The sequence below is a fragment of the Neltuma alba genome, unplaced genomic scaffold, assembly GCF_004799145.2.
Source record: "Neltuma alba isolate B1F8T4 unplaced genomic scaffold, ASM479914v2 tig00011090_pilon, whole genome shotgun sequence".
In the NCBI taxonomy this organism is placed as follows: domain Eukaryota; kingdom Viridiplantae; phylum Streptophyta; class Magnoliopsida; order Fabales; family Fabaceae; genus Neltuma; species Neltuma alba.
The window spans coordinates 1,760-24,090 of NW_021635830.1; the positions used below are offsets into that span (position 1 = coordinate 1,760).

Here is a 22,331-nt window from a genome sequence, read left to right on the forward strand (position 1 = left end):
GTCTCCGTAAAGATAAGTACCAACATTTAGTAATTAATAATATCTTATACAAAATTACTTCCAATAAAAATATATGTACTTGAAAAAACACACCACGTGGTTATTGTTTTTAGTACAACTACCATCCCTATTATAACTTACTTCAAACTAATTCTTATGAATCAATGAATGACAATTAAGTCGTTAAATCATTGTAATTGATAAAAGCATAAAAGTGTTTAAGTTTATTTTTATTAAAAAAAATCTCCATACATATACAAATCTTTATCATGTCTATTCTTTTTCTCTTTCCAATCTATATGGCTAAAATTAAAATATATTCTTAATAACTCCTTAGGACAAAAACTTTCTTATAAAAACGACTTAAAATAGGGACCGAACTGATGGTAGTGAGTAGTGACCATATAATTTAATGGACAAGGAAACTATGGGGGAAAAAAACTTAACAAGTATTAGTGCTCATTTGGATTTGCAGTACATAAATAGATAATTAATTCTGCACTTTACAAAAATAAATATGCGCGTTAGGTCAATAGTTTTGTCTTCTAAAACATAAAATTATTAATTTAAGAGAAACCAATATAAGCATGTAAATGTAATGATGGTCAAAGATGCTCCTATATATTCCTATCATATTTTGCATACAATATGTTAGGAAAAAAATATTCCAAACTAAATTCAATGAAAACTATCAACATAACAAATTTTAGTGGTAACTTTGACACTAAATATGTAATGCTAAAATATCCACTAAATATTTTTCAACCCAACCAATATTATCTATAGAATGATTTTTTTTCCATAAGTGGGGTGCTTTTATTTAAGGTATATTCAGCACCATGAATTTTCCCCCCCCCCAAATTGTTCAAATTTTCAATGTCATAAAGTATTATGTGATTCATCCATCATCGTGAGTTATCATTTCCAAGTAACTACTTCCGGTCTTAATTATAAAACCTCATTTGTAGACTACAATGAAATCTTATAATTGGGACCAAGGTGGTAATATATTTTATATGCTCCTTAAAGTAATTCAAAGGCAAAATATCCACTAGGGTTTATCTCACAATTAGAGAACGAAAGGTACCAAAAATGAGGATAAAGTTCTTTACACAAAGATGTGTGCGTATCTATATATATCATCATTGTTGATTCGTCACTACTTCAAATCCAAATATTTCTATTGTTATTGTTGCCTCATCTAGTAATCACTTTCTTCACTTCTCTATTCTCTTAGAGACTATAAGAGGAACAAACTCAAACCAATTCTCAAAGCTGAGGATGACATTAGGGCAGCTTTCAGCACTACTACAGAATGAGAAATACTCGATGGTTATTTGGGTCATATTTGACAATTAAAAACCGTCAAGTATACCTGCGTCATATATTTCGATGACAGATATTTGATAATTATTAACCGTTAAATATTTTGATAATATTTAATAGTTTTAAATAAAGAACCGTCAAGTATTACTTGAACACTTGACCGTTTTTAAGAAAAACTGTTAAGTATTGCTCCTCAATACTTGACAGTTACCATTAAAACCGTCAAGTTTTGAGGAACAATACCTGACAGTTTTACTTAGAAACGGTCAAGTATTCTAGAACAATACTTGACGGTTCTTAAAACCGTCAAGTATTTTCCAATAGTTGTAAACAATACTTGACTGTTACCATTAAAACCGTCAAGTATTAGTGTAATACTTGACGGCTACTACTAAAACCGTCAAGTATTGTTATAATACTTGACAGTTTTACGTAATAACTGTCAAGTATTATGAAATTTTTTTTTAAATATGGGTTCTGCTTTGCTAGTAGCCCCCCTACAATTATGAAACATCATACAAAACAGCATTATTCAATAGAACCAGGCTAGCATTCAAACCAATAATTCAGCCACATGAATGTAACCACACACGTATGAGGTGGAAATTTACATTATATACATCTTAATTAATAGGAAACCAACTGTCATATTAAAAGAACTTGTGTTTAAGGCAAGTAAAAATTCTAGAAAATACAAAAGGCAAAAGCAAAAGGTGAAGCAAAACCAAAATTGGCCAATTGCCAAAGTTGCTCAATGTCAAAAACAACAACAGCAAAAAATGAACCAAAACCAAATTAAAACCAAAGCTATACATGTCTTCTACTTCCCTATCTATTTTGTGCCCACTGATGGTATAAGGCCATTGTCAACTCTTCAATGATTTCTTCCATCTGAGCGAATGAATACGCTGTGCAATATGTGTCAACAAAGTACTATATGCAACTACAAATTATATTGAAGTTAGATATAAATGTAAAGCTACAATAAGTACAATTCTTAAATATATAAATTGAACTTTAACAAATGCATATTACCTGCATAGGGACTATGTCAGCATTGTGCATAATTATCTCCTTCATGAATTTCATCACGCAATACCCACAATCAGAGCTTTTTTAGGCTAACATGGGCACTATAAAGAATGGAAAAGGAAATAATATTAGTCAATCATATAAATAAACTATATTTAGTATAATAGTAAATAATAGTAATGAATACCTTCACTTTCTTCCATGGGAAGGTATCGTCAAATTGGTTGTTTTTTACCTGTGGTAGGGTAAGGCTTGATTTGTGCAGTATAGCCACAAAACCCTGAGAAGACAATTAAATTGAATATTAATGATTGTCAAAATTAGATTGAAGCAAGAAATTAAATTAAATTTAAATAATAGATATAAATGTTACTTATTGAACAATGAAACTATAAATGGTCAATTGGTTGGATCCCTATGAAGAGAATCAAAATACCAAATTCTTGGTTTTATGGGATTGACCATAATCAGCATCCAGTGTCCCCTAAGTATAAGAAAGACAATTAGAATAATTACAAAATATTTGAAAATAAAAGAATTTAAGAAAGTTCAGTATATTACGTACCCTTGACAGTAAGGCGTCAAAAACAAAGTCTTAGTCTTTACTGCCCTAGAAAGGAAGATATCCACCAAGTCTCTGGATAAGTCTTTCTTCTCATATCATGTCCATGGCCAGCAAAAATGTGAGGGCTGATAATCTTGAACTTGCCATCAAGGCCACTGGGGATTATAAAATTCTTGAAAAGATACCTAAATCAACAAACAAAAATATCAATAGAATAAATGCTCAGGTACTTAAGTATTTAGTTAAGGTTTTAACAAATACCTGATATAAAAGTTACAGGAATTTGTTTTGCTAACTTGTTATGCTCTGAGGTGGATGAGAATGTTATGTTATATGATGTTGCCTCCATGCAATTTATGCCTCAGCTTATGCTATGTTGAGTGCCATGAATGTTAATGATGATATGTCCTTGCCATAGCATGAACATAAAGTTAAAATATGCATGCATGTAGCTTGATTTACAATGTATTGTGTGACCTTGATAATGTATGCAATTGCTACTAAGATTCTCCAAGAATTTTACCCCAATATTTAAACAACCCTAGCCTTCAACATCCAAGGGCAAGGGAAGGGAGTTAGCTCTTACTTGAAGAGGTAGTAAGCCATAGTAACTTTATATGGCTTTGAACCTTTCTAGTTTGGAAGAATGTAATGATAAGCATGTTTTAAGTTTCCAATACTATGATTAAGGTTAGAAGTATACAAGCATGATTAGAATAGTCCAAGCATGTTAGAAATAGCTAGTATAGCTACTGAGAGTATGCTATGATGGCAAATGATCAATTAAGTTAAGTTACCCTTTCAAGAGGGCAAAAGGTCAACTAAAATGGACCAAAGTTTGACTAATGACTATTTGAGTAAACGAGTGAGCTAGGTTATAAAATTTGGTGAGCAAAGAGATCTGATTTTTCTCTTTAAAATGAGAGGTAGTTTGCCTGATTCTGATAATCGAGCAGAAAGTTATGCCTTTCCAAATTTAGGCAAAGATAAGGTAAAAATCCAAAAATAACCAAATGAATAGTAAATTTTTCAAAGAAAACTGTGCTAGAATTTCAAGGCAATCAATCTAGAAACTATTTTTCCTCAAAATTTTATCCAAAGAGCTTTCTATAGAACTCAAAATCACTCAATTTCAATTTTTCTATAATTAGTTATGAATTTTCAAAGTTTGCTGTATTTTAGGGTTACAATAAATAGTAATCCGGAAAAGAAAATTTTCAAACTTGATTTTTCATAACTTGTAGTCTTCAAAAGTGATACAAAATGCTTCTGCAAGGCAAGTTAATTGGTATAAACTTAAGGTGTGACATATCTCCTCCCGTAGTTCCTCTGCTTTTTTACTCGGGACCATAGCAAGAGTACCTGTACTGCTTTCTTGTGGCCTTTTTGCTACATTCCTCGTTTTTTCTTTGTGCGTTTGTAGAGGTGTCGTGCATAGGTGTGATGGTGCAGTGCTCTGCTAACGAGGTACATTTTGCTTCTCCTCTTGTATGGGAACCGTGTAAAGAATAACGGCCATTTCCCCATCATTTTCCTACCCTTCCATGTCAACAAGGATCCCAAACCTTGAACCCTTGTTTTCCGGCCTGGCTCCCTCCGGCATCAAATCTTTGCGTTTTTGTTGCCGGCGTGTCTTCTATACCACTCGCCAAATGTCGTGGCTAACGTTAGGATTAACCTGCATTCTTTCTTCCTAGTTTGTTTCTTTTCCTCCATTATTCTCTGATTTTCTTGTTGACTCAGTAGCATTTCTTCTTCCTGGACAAGCCTCCCCTCTATGGCCATAGATACCACAATTAATGCAGAGCATGTGAAGCCCCTCATATTCAAGATAATAATCCTTGCCATCAAGATGAAAGCCAGCCATAAGTTGTTTCCCCAAATCCACCAACACACAAATTCGAGCATAGTGACCCCTTAACTGGCAGGACATATTCATATCAATCCTTATCGTCTCTCCTATTTTGTTTCCAATAATGGTTAAAGCCTCCTGATTATAGTATTCCAAAGATACTCTAGGTAGCCTGACCCAAACCGCAACTTTGTCGATGGTTGCCTTTGCCGGTTTGAATTGAGGGTCCTAAGGTCTCACGATGAGATAGTGATCATAAATCATCCAAGGTCCTCCTGTTAGCACATTGAACTAATCCTCCTTGTTGGATAACTTGACAACAAAGAAACCATATCCAATATTAATAATGTTAATCACCCCTCGTTTTGCCCCGAGGGCTTGAAGCCTCGTAAGCTTTGTATCCAATACTTCTATCCAACAACTTCACAATGAGTGCCTTCTTCCATGATCTGTATAATCTCTTTTTCATCCTTCTGGAAAAACAGAATGTTGGAAAGTTCCTATCCGGATTTTCTTTTGTTTTAACTAGAGGTTCGTTTTCGTGCTCAAGGGACATATTCAAATGTGTCAGAATCATTCTCTATGTCGTTTTCCTTATCTGCACCTTGACTATCAATGCCTTTCAACTTATCCGCAAAGGAAGGTCCACCGGTAGCAAATTCCTGTGACTTGATACAGGTTCTCTGCGTGACCATTCTTCATATTCTTAACCTTCTTATAACTTCAAGCTAGCAGATCGTCTTCCTCCTGAGAAGAGGAAATGTGAGAAGTCGTTTTTCCCGAGAGCATCGCTTGAGACGCGCGTTAATCCCAATTTGTATTGGCATAACTGTAATTTCTTTTGATGCCTCACTTTTTTCAAATCCAAAACCAAATTATAGCTTTCCATTATACTTCTCCATCTCTTTTTATAAGCAACAATTATCATCTTTTTGTTATCTCTAAATATAAGTAATTTGTGCAAGTTGTCTTAAATTTTTTAGGCGAATTCCCCATTTTACACTCATTAATTATTTATTTTAATACTTAGTATATTTATTATCTCTTTTTTATAATTCTCTTATTATAATAATTTTCTTATTCTCTTTCTTATACTCTCTCCTCCCATAAATAAGGGCATGTTAGAGAAAGAACTTCTAATTTCTACATATTTATTATCTTTAACCAATTTTAATTAATATTTTAATCTACGTGATGAGTTCTAATGATATTTATAAAAAGGGATGGAGGGAGTACTAGTCTTCTCTTTATTTGGTAAGCCCTTTATTTTCATACGAAAATTACGTTTCTCCACATTATACTACCAAACGTGAATTGCAAATTGCACTGTTTACTTATATAAAGGGATATTGAAATATTTGATAGGAAAAATAAGATGCATACGCATGGATTTACGTGTGTTGTGTGTGTGTGTAAAATTTCAATGAAAATGATTTTCTCGGATTTAATGGCCATGGAATGAACAATACTCCTTCTTCTATTTATATTTATATTTTTTAATTTTCTTTACTTCTGTCCACATTAATGGATTATATATCTCATTCTTGCAGCATTTCGATTCAAAAAATTCATCGTAATCATGAGTACGGATAACTTAAAATTTTTCAATTGATTTTTGGGGAAAATAGGACTATCTCATATAGAGAGCAAATTTGATGCGGCCATATGGAACGGAACCAGAAATTTTTATTAAGGGGTAAAAGTTTGTTAGTAATAATTAAAATTTGAATTAAGATATTATAATTAGTTTGAAATTTTAGGATAATATAATAAAGAATAGCATATAATAATATTAAGAAAAATATAATTACTTTTTAACACAGTAATAGTGAATTAAAAAAGCATGTTATAATCATAAATACTCCATGAAACCTAAGAATTTAGTCATCAGGATTATATTAGTGATTAAATATTGTTCTTTTAATTATTAATTAATTAAAACACATGTAGATGCTTCCATGAAACCTAAGAAATTTAGTCATGAATAAGAAACCATATGACTCATGAATAATGTCTGATCTCTTGTTAGAGTTTATTTATCAAATCAATCATACATAAATTTATTGACATTTTCTTTCACAATTAGCCACCCTATAATTTAAAAACTAGAAAATAGGAAAACTCCGAACACTTTCTACTAAAATTTGAAATTTGTCCTTATGAAGTACTCCTTTCTTTCTTTCCTCCATTAGATCGGTTTATCCCTATAGCTTTTAGAACAACAGCAATTAAACTCATGAACTTTCAAATTTAACACTTTGTAGTAATAACATCACTATTCTCCGCTTTAATTAACGGTAATAACATCACTTTTCTTGTTTAGCAACGGTAAGCAACGGCCTCAACCCAATCGTAAGAGCGGACGTGGATAACACAGCAGCCTTTAGGATTTCAAACACCTGCGTTAATATTGAAACAAACAAATAGTATTAAATAGTACTGGTTTATGGTATGATCAAACCCATTAATTATATTGAGAAGAAATCAATTAATTAAGCTTAGAAGTATGCTGCACCTCATTAACCCCAATGCCTACTTCCAAGTCTGGCTCAGCAACTTTGGATTCAACCAGAAATGACAAAGCAGCAGGACATGAAAATGGTTCTACGGACAAATCATCTTTCACCATGAACTTAGTTCCCCACCTAACATATATTCACCTATTCCATAAAGAACTTCCAAATTCATAAATTGGTAACAGCTGGTTTTTGACTTTACTTCGTGCAGTAAGAGGGTTGAGGAGGTTGTCCTTTAGAATATATGGTACATCCAAATTAGTGCAGCTCTTATACAAGTTGTCAATGCAGCCCAAACCAGAGTCGCCTTGTTCAAGATGTTCAACAGCAGCCACTGGTATAGTCAAGAAACTCAAAAGCTGAACAGTGAAATCCTCATCTGCCTGAGCAAACGGTACTTTGCTCTCAGATTTTGATATCACTATCTTTAACTTCATCCTTTTGCCCACCTTGCCTTGAACTTCATTGATCTTTACCTTGGACACTACTTGGGTTCCACAGTTCTGAATGTGGAGTTTCTTGCGCAAGAATAAGTCTGTGAATGGTGTCTTTGACCATAAGGAGAACTTGAAAAGATCCATTACCTTCAAAACAGTGCATATATAAAGGTGTAATAACTGAAATCACTATATATATATGTATATGCATACACATACCAGAACCCATCATCATCATACGCTATAATATACTTACCTCTTTCTGGGTGATTCTAACCGTCAATCTCTCGGTAACAAAGTGAACTCCGAAATTTCGTAGAATCCAGAAGGTTGCACCGACTTCAATAGGCATCACTCTTAAATCATCAGACACAATATAACAAATCACTTCGCGAACATAGCCCTTAAAGCACTTAATGCCCTTTGAGATGGGTGTGTTGTCAGAGTGAAGATAACCAGTAGTTCTGTAATAATCATCCATTGGGTTTCTGGGATGCAGCAACATGTGCTTATCCCCACCCGCAGAAAAATACTTTGGGTCCAGTTGTTCCACACTTCGACGCAGGGAGGTTATACAGTTGAATCTGCAAGGCTGTGCAGTGGAATCCTCACAAGTCTTGAGACAGTTCCTAAGGGTAATCTCAAAAAGCTTAGTAGAACATCAACGAAGTCCTTCCCTGCTTCAGCGTACAGTACTTTTTGTTTTTTATTGTCAATGACGAGAGTCAAGAAAATCTGATTCTGATTTTCAGAGGAAGAGATGATGTTGGGCAAACAAGTTTTATCTTTCCGCAGAAGACTCTAAATTTTGATGCACCCATTGTATGTATATCGTAGATTAATTCGTTTCTGTTAACATACTAATGTATTTTAGTTATTGGGCCAAGGGCCCATTCAGGTTTAGTTTTAGTTTCAATTCGGTGTGGTTGTCTTGCACCGAAGATAAATAGGAGGACCTTTGTGGTTACAACTTGTAATGGACCATTATTCTGCTAAATAAGAAAGATACCAATTCTTTTGGGCCTGCACTATGCATTCTTTCATGGTACCAGAGCTGGTTTCTTGAAGGTCCATTGCCATTTCAAGAAGACGACGTCGTTTCGTCTATCATCATCGTCGGTTGATGCGGCGCATGAAGGGGGTCTTCATGTTCAAGCCCTAATTCATTGATTACACCGTGTCGAAAGCCAGGAGAGCAGATCGCAGTTATCCACCATGGGAGATTCAAGGAAACCGGACGATTCTGCTGGTGGGAATCTCAATTTCAACCATCCGCTATACCTCCATCCTTCGGATACACAAGGCGCAACCATCATCTCACAAATTCTCATCGGCGCCGAGAATTATAACGTCTGGAGTCGAGCCATGAGAATAGCCCTGCGGGGGAAACACAAATTGGGTTTCGTTGATGGATCTTGCACGAAAGAGATGCAAGAAGACAGCCTGAAGGATCAGTGGGAGCGCTGTAATGCGTGTGGTGTTATCGTGGATCCTGAATTCGATCTCAAAGGAGCTCGCGAACGGTGCTGTTTTCTTTCAAGATGCTCGGTTAGTATGGTTGGACCTACAAGAACGCTTCGACAAAGCAACAGGTTCGAGAATTTTCTTCCTACACCGAGAGATATCTTCCCTTCGTCAGAATTCCCTTTCCGTTTCCAGTTATTTTACACGCCTGAAAGAACTCTGGGAGGAGCAATCCTCTCTGGTCCCGATTCCATCTTGTAAATGTGAGACGTCTAGGATTTATGGGGAAGTGATTCAACAACAGAAACTTCTCCAGTTTTTGATGGGTCTTACCGAAACCTATAGTCAAGCACGGAGCCAAATCCTGTTGATGAGTCCACTTCCCTCGGTGAACCAGGCATACGCAATGATATGTGAGGTTGAGGCTCAGAGATCAATCTCCAACTCAAATATCGAAAGCCCAACAGAAGGTATTGCCATGATCGTGCAAGGCAGAGGATATGGCAGAGGAAGAGGAAGGGGAAGAGGAAATTCAAATTTGGAATGCTCACATTGCCATAAAAAGGGGCATGTGAAAGATCATTGTTACCAAATTATTGGTTATCCACCGGATTTTAAAGGAAATAAAAGCAGAGCAGCAAGAGCTGATAGTGCCAATCAAGTACAAGTGGAAAAAGATTCCAGTGCTCATTCGGCCAATACAGTGACAACCTCACTCACGCCAGAGCAGTACGAGCGTCTTCTGGAGCTGCTAAGGAAAGATGCAGACACTGCCATACATGCCTTGACTGGTACAGGTTTGGCAGAATCAACTTCTTGCTTGAATATGATAGTTAGATGGGTGATTGACTCTGGTGCAACTACCCACTTAGTGAGTGATTTAAAACTTTTGGACCATTATACTGATTATACAGGACCGACTAAAACAATAAAAATACCAAATGGAGAAAAAGTTGTGGCTACTCACATAGGAGGAATAAAATTCACTAATGATTTTTATCTGGAGAACGTTTTATATGCTCCACAATTGCAGTTCAACTTGATATCTGTACCACGTATAACTAGGGAATTGAACTGCTTGGTTTGTTTTCTTCCTAACTACTGTTTTATGCAGGGCCTTCAGGATGGGAAGAAGAAGGCGACTGGTAGTTTGTTTTGTGGTCTGTATCTCTTGAATTGTGATCAGAAATATAATGCAGTTAACACAATTAGTAATAGGAATAAGTCATGTAATTCTACTGATATTTGGTTGATACATAGGAGACTAGGACATGCTCCTTTATCTGTAATGAGGCATTTGAATGTTGTACATGACAAGAATATATCAATGGATGAAGCTTGTGAAATTTGTGCTCAATCTAAACAAACTAAGCTTCCCTTTTCCCCAAGCTGCATTAAATCTAAATTCTGTTTTGAGTTGTTACATATGGATGTGTGGGGACCTTATAAAACACCTACACACCAAGGGCATCATTATTTTCTCACTATAGTAGATGATTTTTCTAGGGCCACTTGGACCTTTCTTATGAAAAGTAAAATAGAAACTGGTAATCACATCAAGAATTTTATTGCTTATGTGCAGAATCAGTTCTCTGTTAATGTAAAAAGAATAAGGAGTGATAATGGTACAGAATTTGTAAATCACGACTTGAAACATTACCTTGAGGAGAAGGGAATCATTCATGAAACAAGTTGTCCCTATACACCTGAACAAAATGGGATAGTAGAAAGGAAACATAGGACTTTAATGCAAATCTCAAGAAGCTTAATGATACAGTCCCAAGTGCCTATTAAATTTTGGGGTGAGTGTGTTCAAATGGCAACGTTCCTGGTTAATAGGGTTCCTTCAAGAGTTTTAGGGTATAAAACTCCTTATGAAATCATTTATAGTGAATCCCCTAACTATGAGATGCTGCGTGTGTTTGGGTCTTTGGCTTTTGCCACAAATTTAAATGTCACAGACAAATTAAAATCTCGATCTATTCCATGCATATTTTTGGGATATCCCCACAACCAAAAGGGTTACATATTATATGATTTTACTGAAAAGAGAGTATTCACTTCCAGACATGTAACCTTTATGGAAAATAAGTTTCCCTATCGTGATAGTATAGCCAAGGATCATGGAGGACAAAGTCAGCACTTGAGAGGTGTATTTTATATTGATGATCCTCTTCCTTGTTTTGATTTTGTTGAAAGAACAGATCTGCCCATATCAGATTCCTCTGTTGAAGTGCAACCGGAGGATGGTGGGTTAAACGAGATGCCTCCAGTGGATCAACAAGAGACACAGATTATTGAGCCCTCTGAATCAAGACCATCTAGAGAGCGGAGGGCACCCATTTGGGCAAAGGATTACATGTGTAACTTGGTTGCGTCTGATCACGGCTTATCTGGTGACAGTAAACAAAAATGCAAGTATCCCTTGCAGAGTTATCTTGATTATGGTAATATTTCTCCTAACTTCATGTGCTTTCTTTGTTCTATTGATTCTGTTTCTGAGCCACAATCATATTCTGAAGCTGTTAAATACTCTGTTTGGGTGGATGCCATGAAAGCTGAAATTACAGCTCTTGAAAACAACAAAACTTGGGATGTTGTGAAACTTCCTAAAGATAAGAAGCCCATTGGTTGTAAATGGGTGTTCAAAATTAAGTATCGAGCTGATGGTAGTATAGAAAAGTATAAAGCTAGACTTGTAGCTAAAGGATACACACAAAAGGAAGGAATAGACTACCATGAAACCTTTTCTCCTGTAGTTAAAATGGTCACTGTTAGAATTATTTTGAAAGTTGCTGCAATGAATAACTGGAACATTTATCAAATGGATGTTAATAATGCCTTTCTGCAAGGGGACTTGAAAGAAGAGGTATATATGTCTTTACCTCAAGGTTTTGAAAACAAAGGGAAGAACATGGTTTGTAGATTGCGAAAATCTCTATATGGGCTTAAGCAAGCCTCTAGGCAATGGAATAGTAAGCTGACTGCTGCATTAATCAGTGCTGGATATTATCAAAGTAAGCATGATTACTCCATGTTCACTAGAAAATTGGATAGTGGTTTTGTGATAGTCTTAGTTTATGTGGATGATCTGCTCATAACAGGTAGTTCGGAAGCAGGTATAAAGGAATTGAAATTGTTTCTGCATAATCAATTTAAGATCAAAGATTTAGGTGTTATGAAATATTTCTTAGGAATTGAAATCGCTAGATCTAAGAAAGGACTTGTCTTAACTCAAAGAAATACTTATTAGACCTTCTTTCAGATGCTGGTTTGAGTGGTTGTAAACCACTCTCTCTTCCTATGGCACAGAATTTAAGGTTGAGAGCCTATGATGAAAGGAAAGATAAGAGGGCGGACCTTTTGAGAGACCCAGAACGTTATAGACGTTTGGTGGGACGTTTAATATATCTCACAACAACCCGTCCTGACATTTCCTTTTCTGTGCAGGCACTAAGTCAGTTTATGCACACACCAACAAAGTCACATATGGCTGCTGCAGTGGGTGTAGTAAGATATTTAAAAGGGACACCTGGACTAGGGATTTTGTTGAGCACTGAAGGGAATTTAAACCTGACATGTTTCTGTGATGCAGATTGGGGAGCTTGCCCAACTACTAGGCGGTCTGTGACAGGATATCTGTTGAAGCTGGGAGGTTCACTGATCATGTGGAAAACAAAGAAACAAGCTACAGTGTCACGTTCTTCTGCAGAGGCTGAGTATAGGGCATTGGGATCTGCAGTTTCAGAGATAGTGTGGACGGTCGGTTTACTTAAAGACTTGAACATCAATCAATTAAAGCCAGTTGATGTTCATTGTGACAGCAAGGCGGCCATGCACATAGCAGCGAATCCTGTATTTCATGAGCGCACGAAACACATAGAAATCGACTGTCACTTCGTGCGAGAGAAAGTCCAGCAAGGGCTGATCAATCTAATGCATGTTCGTTCTTCTAAACAAGAGGCTGACCTACTCACTAAGTCTGTTAAGGCAGAGACCTTGAGGACAATGTTGTTCAAGTTGGGAGCTGTAGATATTTTTCGCCCTCCAACTTGAGGGGGGGTGTTAACATACTAATGTATTTTAGTTATTGGGCCAAGGGCCCATTCAGGTTTAGTTTTAGTTTCAATTCGGTGTGGTTGTCTTGCACCGAAGATAAATAGGAGGACCTTTGTGGTTACAACTTGTAATGGACCATTATTCTGCTAAATAAGAAAGATACCAATTCTTTTGGGCCTGCACTATGCGTTCTTTCAGTTTCCATAATTAATAATGGCCTCTTGATCTTTTAAAAGTTGTGTTACCGAGGGTTCGCGCCTCCTTGTTGTTGTTAGACTTCATGGTTTTGCGTTTGCAGTTATTAGTGTACTCTCTGGGAAGTGAGAAACCCAAGCGGAGGAAATAATTTAATTAGGGTTTGGAGATTTTCTTTTTGCTTTTGTTTTTTTTCATCTGTTATGTTATGAAGATAATATTTGTGTGGTTATCCATATAAAGTTCCATAATTTCACTTTTATAGTCTTTAGAAGATGTTCTATTTTTTCCCAAAACAAATTTTAATTATTTTGTTTTTCAGAACACACAACAAAAACCACATTTTTATTTTTATTTTTATTTAATTTTTCATCAAAACCAAAAAAACTGTTTTGGGTATGTTTACAACATTTAAATCAGGAAAACGAAAAAGGCTCATCATCTCTCATTTCTCTTACATCCAATTTTCTACTCCTCTTCTCTAATTTTTTTTCCTGTTATTGAATGCTAGTATCTTATGTTTCTTTTATTTTCATAATAAATTCACATATATGAATACGTATGATGGAAAAGATATATTTACACCATTTAAATCATGTGTTTATCTTTCCTTACATTGCATTCTATTGCTTGGATTTGCAATAGAGAGATAGAACCAGTGAAGTCATATAAATAAATAAATGTCAAATTAGTCTTTTCATCTCCCAAAAAACAAAATGGAAAATAGTCTCAGTCTGATATCAGGCCAACTTAATAATAACTTTAATTGTCACCAAATTTTAATTTTTAGTGAGAACATTACTATGAAAACTTTATTAATTTGAAATTTTGAATATTTAGCCTGAATTTTGAGACTACACCAAAAAAAAAAAAATTGCCCATTAAAGATCTTACAGCAAAGTTTCGACTTAATCGATTTGAAGTTGCACGCCAGTAAATTAACCTCATTCATAGTATGAACAGAAAATTAGGCTTATCGCTTTGGTTGCCAATGCAAATGCATGAATCTGGCCTTTGGTGAGATTGCAACCACCCTACCGGCTGAAACAACGCAATTCATCTCAATCTCATATATATATAGAAGGTTAATATAATTTTTTATTTTCTTAATTTACTCTCATTTTGATTTTGATCTCTCAAGGGGCAAAATGATCTAAATTTTTATGGGATTATAGAGACCAATATTTTAAATTTAAAAAAAAAATTGAGGGACCGAAACCCATTATTTAATTTGACACTTAAAAGACAAAAACCAAAATAAGAAAAAGAAAAAAAAAAACCTTATATATATATCCGTGGGTGTGTGTGTGTGAGGATTGAAATAGCTTGTACTTTGCACGACGACTATTCATGATGATTGCTTCAACATTCATCTGGCAACCTTAACGAGCCAAAGAATGAACACAATGCTTAACATTTTTGACATAAGATCGATTCTTTAGAGTGACTAAAGGCAACAATTTCGTGATTTCAATTTAGGCAAAACCTTTCATGAATACCCATGATCTAGGCAGAACAGGCAAAATTTTGGCAGTTCCAATCTTCAATACATAAATATTTGCATACCAAATGAACCTCCGCCCATGATGGTGGAACAGGAAACCATCTGCATGATTATTCTGCCGTGTTATGGTTATAAAAAGCGGAGGCATAACTTCTACAAACACGCACAAATTTGTGAACAAAAAAAAAGGGCTTAGAAACCTTTTACACGAACGCACTTTTGAAAGATGACATTATTTAACAACCAATGTTATAATTGCAGCTTTATACAAAAGTATCTAGGCTTTACATGGTCCTACACTGAAAAGTGAAAACCATATGCTGATATCGTTTACAGCACAACAAAGTTCAGCTTAACATTAGAAACTTTGGTTAATCAGCACTTTAAACCAAGATTCAGAAACCAAAAAACTAAACAAAAACCCTAGTTGCAACAAGTTATATTAACATCAATTTTCACGTCTCTTGTTTGACAAGGTTAAGGAATGGACTCAAACCAGTTGTCAAGGCTGACGATGTGAATATACCAGCTCTGAGAATTTCATACACCTGCAGTGTTAAAACCATCATGGGCAAGGTTTTAATCACCGACTTAATGGAACTAGAGGGAAAAAAAATAGAAATACCAACAAACTAAAATTACTTTCTCTACTCTATCTCCATACGTTATTCTTCAACCTTTTTTTTTTTTTTACTTCCTGTTCTTCTGATTTGACTACAGCCTTTTTATTTGGACTCTGAAATTCAGGCTTTAGGTTGTGTGACATTTTGACATCTCAATCACTATTCAAGTTATTAAATATAGATCATTCAAAGTTTTTGTTACAAACTGAAATTTGACAGCTCAATCATTGATATAGTGTTAAATATAACTAATTCAAATTTAACTAAGGTCGAGTAAACAACAGTCAAATTCTCAACCGAATTTCTCAATGAGTAAACATGGAGAGAAGTAGATGGATGATGAAGAGAACAAAAAAGAATACCTCATTTGCCCCAATGCGTATGAGCTTCACCTCCAAGTCTTGCTCGACAAATTTGGATTCACGCAGAAATTTCAAAGCAGCAGAGGATGAAAATGGTTCAGCAGATAAATCATCTGTCACCATGAACGTTGTTCCCTGCTTAACATAACAAGCATACCTACTTTCTGAAGCCTCACTTAATTTATAATAAATTAGTAACATCTGGTTTTTCACTTTACGAGAGGCAATCATGGGATTAAGTAGCTTGTTCTTCAGATCAGATTTGAAATATCTTGTTGAATCAATACCAGCCAAACTTTTGTACAAATTGTCAATGCAGCCCAAACCAGCATTGCCTTGAGCAAGACGTTCAACTACACCAAGTGGGATGGTCAGGAAAATTAAAAGCTGATCTGTGAGCCCCTCTTCTGCTTCAGCAAACAGAATTTTCCTCTTTGATTTTGATATCATTATCTTCAACTTCATCTTCCAACCGTCATTGATTTGAAGCTCACCTTTCATTAACCTGGACTGTGGTAGTGTTTGACAGTTCTGAATGTTCAGCTTTTTGCGTAAGAACAGGTCTGTCAATGGTGTTTTTGACCATAATGAGAACTTCAGGAGATCCAATACCTTCACAAACAAAGAATGCAATAATAGTTGAGAATAATAATAATGGAAAAAACACAAACCTTATTCTACAATTCTACAACATGCTTACCTCTGCCTCAGTAACATTCACAGTCAATTTCTCCGGAACATAATCAATACTGAGAGTTTCTAGTATCCATAACGTTGAATTCAGATCACTAGGCATCAGTGTTAGATCATCCGCAACTATAAAACATGACGAGTTGCGAAGATAGCCAGCAAAGCCCCGGGACATCTGTGGGTCATCAAAGTTATATACCAGAGTTTTGGAATCAGCTCCCATTGGATTGAGTGGATTCAGCAACTTTTCTTTGATCCAATCCCAAGAAAAATATTTTTGGTCCAGTTTCTCAACAATTTAAAGCAGTGAGGAAATGCAGTTAAATGCGCAAGGCTGTACAGTAGGTTCCTTACTAACAAGTCTAGAGACAGTTGCTAATGGTAGTGTCAATAAGCTCAATAAAACATCAACGAAGTCGTTATCTGCTTCAGCATAAGGAACCTTGCTTTTCTCATAGTCTATGTGCAGAGTCAATGAAATGTTCAGATTTTCGGGCGAAGAAGCCGTGATCTTACAGAACAAAACCAAGAGGCTGGGTCTTTCTGCAAAAAACAAATTTCATTGCTACAAATTTCAGAAGACACACAACGAAAAGAGATATAAACCACATAATAAGCCAAACCTAATATACCAAATAATGCAAAATGGATGTTCTCTCTGCATTTCGATGTGAAAGTTCTAGATAGATAGCATTTCTAAATATACAAAAAAAAAAAAAAATTGTCATCTAACGTGCCTCAGGTTCCAACAACGATGCGGGATTTGGAAGTCTACAGAAGAGTCAAAATGTTACCTTTTTCTCCCAAACTTTTCTATTCGCAAATGGACCCTCGACGGCTTCGAGATTTGCCTATGGATGCAACCGTGAATCCGAAAATATTGGAGCACAACTACGATGAAGAGACCACCGGAGGGCACGACGGTGACTCAGAAATGGCCGACCCCACAGGCCGAAGATGGCCCGGTCTTGAAGTGTTCGCTTGGCTTTACTTGAACAGAATAGATTAGTGTTTTAGGTTTATGGCTTCATCTGCAGCTATAAATATGATTCATTGACCATTAGATTAATCTGATGGTATATAATCATACACGTGGTATAAAAACGAGGGAATTAAACAATACAAGGGCGGGAACCAATTTCACGTGGCAATATGTAAAGTCTAACTTTTTTTTTTTTTTTGCATAAAAAAAAACGGTTTTGTTTTTTTTGCTCAGAAGCGAATTTTGCTTTTGTCTTGTTTTGGGATGCAAGGACCTATGCTTCTCTTTTGTCTCTTTTGCCGTTTTTGCATGTTCTAATATTTTTAACACCCAACTGGCTCATGTTTCAAGATAAACTTTCACAACATGAACAAAATAGTGTTTGTCTGTCTACCACCTCATTTGGAAGCATAAAACTTACTTCTGGATCCTTAAAAATCAGTTGAAATAAAAAATCGTGGAACTTTTATCAATAGGCTACAAACAGTAAAATAAATTCTTCAAATGCTATATAGTGGGAATTATTTCCCCAAATACTACACTAAAAGTTGTTCTTAGCTTGAACAACTTTTAAAGTTCATTCAACTAAGAACAATTTCCTCAATAAACATTGTTTGGGGTGTAATTGAACTTCATTTTGGTATGAACAATTTTTAAACTTCATCAGCTTTTGAACAACTTCTTTACAATCTCTCACCATACAAATACCCCTACAAGCATTTTAATAATAATCATATCATTAGAATAATGAGTAAATCATTATATATATAATCATAATAGTAATAATATTACATTGATTAAAAAGTGATTAATGAAAATAAGTAATGATTAAGTTTTATAAAATTAATAATAAATAATAATTAAATTGACATGAACAAAAAATAAGAATTAATTTGTCTCACAAATAATGACTCCTAGTGCCACATCTTAGTCTCCTCCACGCACACTGTAGTTGTTGTCGTATATTTACTTCTTGAGTTTGATCTAATGTCTTATTTGTTTGCGTAGTTGGCATATTTAAATCAAACCAAGGTGATTCAACTAAAGAAATTAATTTGGGAATGTACATGTTATTTCTTGTTAAACCCAGAGCTGTCACAATATACCTTGCACACAGTACACCCTCTCCTTCTCGTCTCAAACTCAAACACTCTTGTGCAGTCAGGTAATTCCATTGTTATGTGCCACTCATGAATCCATTTTTCTTAGAGTTTCAAGTTGAATAATTAGAAGAAGGAGAGTCGAATTAAAGTTGAATGATTTTGGCCATCCAAATAGTGAAGTGCTTCATCAGTTTCAAAAGTGTGAAAAGGGTGGGTCAAATAAGTTTGACAATTCAATTTAGACTTATGATGGGTTGGCCTAATTAATAACCCGTCCAACCTATCGATTTGGACAGCTTCACAAGAGTTTGCATGTATTTTTTATCTATTATAGTCTCTCCCAAGAAAATCAACCAAAATCACAACCTTCTTGCAATTCCACTAAACCCATTCTTTTCTTATATTGTCTGAGAAATGGCAAAAGCTAAGGTGGAGATTGTATCCCAAGTCACCATAAAGCCATTATCTCCAACTCCAAATCACCTTAAACACTTCCAAATTTCTCTCCTTGATGAGATAGCTACTCCTCCTTCTTTTTATCTTCCTGTTGTTCTCTTCTACTCTGCTTCTGATCATGATTTTGCCAAACTGTCTTGAAAGTAGAAGACTTCGCTATCTCAAATTCTCACTCTCTATTATCCATTCAATGGAAGAATCAAAAGAAACAAAAACAATCTCTATGTCGATTGCAATGATAAAGGAGTCCTTTTTACCTTGAAGGTAGAGTACCCTCCTCAAAGCTCTCAGATTTTCTCAAGGATAGTACCAACCAACAACTCAATGAGATTAAAGGGTTTCTTCCATTAGATCCCTATAAGCCTAAACTAGACGATGATGAAGAAGATCATCTAATAATGGCTGTTCAGGTTATTGAGTTTGGCTGTGGAGGCATGGCAATTGGTGTGTGCATCTCACACAAGGTTTGTGACGCAACATCAGTAGCTTCATTTCTCAAAGCTTGGTCTCAAAAGGCAATGGGAGAAGGAAGTGAAGTGGCCTCTTCTTCACCTCTTAATATGGAAGCTTCTGCTTTTTCCGCCCAATGGTATAGAGATGGACTTCAATGACATGATAGGTGAGAAAAAAATTACAACAAAAAGGTTCTTGTTTAATGAAAATAACTCATGCAGATTGAAAGAAGAAATTTCATCAAGAGGTTGCGGCTTTAAGTCCACTAGAATTGAAGCTGTAACAACTTTGATATGGAAATCAGCATTGGAAGCTATAAGAACTACAGAGCCAAGTGACAAAAGTAGTTCATTCCTGTTACATGCTGTGAACATACGAAGCCGAATGTTGCCGCCATTACCAGAGATCTCTCGGTGACAATGACATGCTTCACTTATTCATGTAGTTATAAACTATTTTAATGGTTTTCTTAATTTGAACTTTTGCATTATCAAAATACAGGTAATCTCTTTATACCTGCCTTTTCTCTATTACATAGTTGACAAAGAAATGAAGGTGGAGCTACATGACTTGGTTGAAGTAGTGAGAAAAACCACAAAAATGGTTGATGGGGATTTCCTGAGTATGCTTCAACAAGATGTTTAGGAACTTTTTGAAACCCTTGAATCAAATTTACAAAAGATGCATTTGGTAACAGAGAAAGGTGTTCCTTGTTATACCTTCAGTAGCTGGTTGAGGCTTGGTTTATATGAATCAAACTTCGGATGGGGCAAGCCAACCTGGGTTTGTACTATTGGAGTGCCTATAAGAAATTTTGATTATCTTGATGCCTACTTCTTCTAGGGTTGGAGAAATAGAAGCTTGGGCCACCTTAAATGAGCTTCATATGCCCCAATTTGAAAGAAATCCTCTACTTCAATTTGCTTCTTTTGATCCTTAACTACTCCCTTGATTTGTATGTATGCTTATATCCATTTGCTAATTAAGTCAGTGTTGGAGTGTGAAGTTTATATATATTTGAGTAATGTTAGCTGAATTTCTGAGTTACGTTGTTGGTTAAATATGATTTGGATTATCCAGATCAAGTCATTGATATGTAAGTACGTTGTAGTTTAAATGTTAACTACTCTGTGTGTGTTGGAGTTTTATCTCGACCTTTTATATATCCGTCAAAAGTTTTATATCACAAGTCTCCATCAACTTTTGACTCTATTTTGTAATCACCTTCAATTACATATAGTCCTCCGTAATATAATATTAATTTTATAATGTAATTTATATTACAAAATAGATATTATATTTTGGTATCTCACGTGATAGTAAAACATGAGTAATATTGGATATATTCAGTGAGACGGAGATCTCATCATGCTTTTGTTTTTTTTTTTTTCCATTTATAATTTTTCTTTCTGAAAAATATGGGATACAGGCAAAAGGGTTATTTGACACATAGAATAACAAGACAAAGTCCCTATGGGATACATGGGTTTTATCAAAATAATTACCGAAGAAGCTAAAATTCAAAATATTTATATTGAATATAAATAAATTAATTTCGCTGCCAAGTGAATTGATTGAATTCAAATATTGTCAGTGAGAACGAAATAAAAGACTAAACTGAAAATTAATATAAATTTAAAGAACCAAAGGTATTCCTTTGGTTATAAGAAATCTCATAAGGAATTTTTAATTCATTTTATAAGACATTTTGATAGTTTCAATGAGTATTAATTTTTTTTTCCAAGATGCCCATATTCAATAAGAATAGTGAGAGAGTAGAAATTAATACTCCTCTGGTCTTATTTATAAGGTATTTTTGACATGTTTTATACTGATTAAGTAAAACCTTAAATTATATTAACTCTATATTAAAATATAACAATTTTTCAACTTTACTCCTATTTGATACATACCTCTTTTGGAAAAATAATTATCTGCACTATAATAACTAAAGGACAAAATAGTATATTGATATTAAAAATTTAATAAAGTAACTTAAAAACAAGACCAGAAAAAAAACTATTCTCTCTATGTCTTATAAATAGAGCAAAAAGAGTATGATATAAGAATTTAGTATAATTAATAAGAATAATATCGGAAATCACTTAAATTTCATAACAGCCCTTATATTATGTACTAGAAAGAAAGAGTTTATTTTAGCCAAGAAAAGAATTCTGTTATGAGACAAAAACACATTGGAAAGAAGCTCGATCACTGTGCCATTTCCAATCAAGCACTGAATCATCTTCTCGATCATCAGCCTATCAACCCTACCAGACAAATAGAGAGAAGTTCTAAACAAATCACCATGTCTTGATCGGTTCCATACAGCCCATGGGCTTCGGCTTCATCCACTTGGGTTCGGCAATGCCCAGCAACCTCGGCCACAGCCCACAATGGCTATTAACTCAAATTCTAAAGTTGTATTTAGCATAAAATATACTTTTCAGTAATATTTAATATTCTAAATTAATTTTTGCTACTTCCAACATCTGAAATCATTTTTTTCAGTGGTACTCATTTTTCTCAGTAATTTTTGGAGTATTCAGCAAACTAAATTATTTGTTAATTAGCACTTAATATCTTAAATACAAAGTGCTCATACTTACTATAAGAAAATACTTGATGTGCGAAATTGCATAAAAAATTGTTAAAAATGAGGTCAATATCGTAAATTTCGCTCTTAAAGTATTTTCTCAATAGAAATGAGCA

At 34.9% G+C, this 22,331-nt stretch overlaps 1 protein-coding gene across 1 annotated transcript; it reads left to right on the forward strand.

Moving 5' to 3' along the window:
* The first annotated feature begins 9,184 nt into the window (after positions 1-9,184).
* On the forward strand, positions 9,185-10,537 carry LOC114761222 (uncharacterized). Its single transcript, XM_028950550.1, has 2 exons — positions 9,185-9,983; positions 10,307-10,537. Exons 1-2 carry the CDS (start codon positions 9,197-9,199, stop codon positions 10,339-10,341), a joined length of 822 nt encoding a protein of 273 aa, XP_028806383.1. The 5' UTR covers positions 9,185-9,196; the 3' UTR covers positions 10,342-10,537.
* The last annotated feature ends 11,794 nt before the right edge of the window (positions 10,538-22,331 follow it).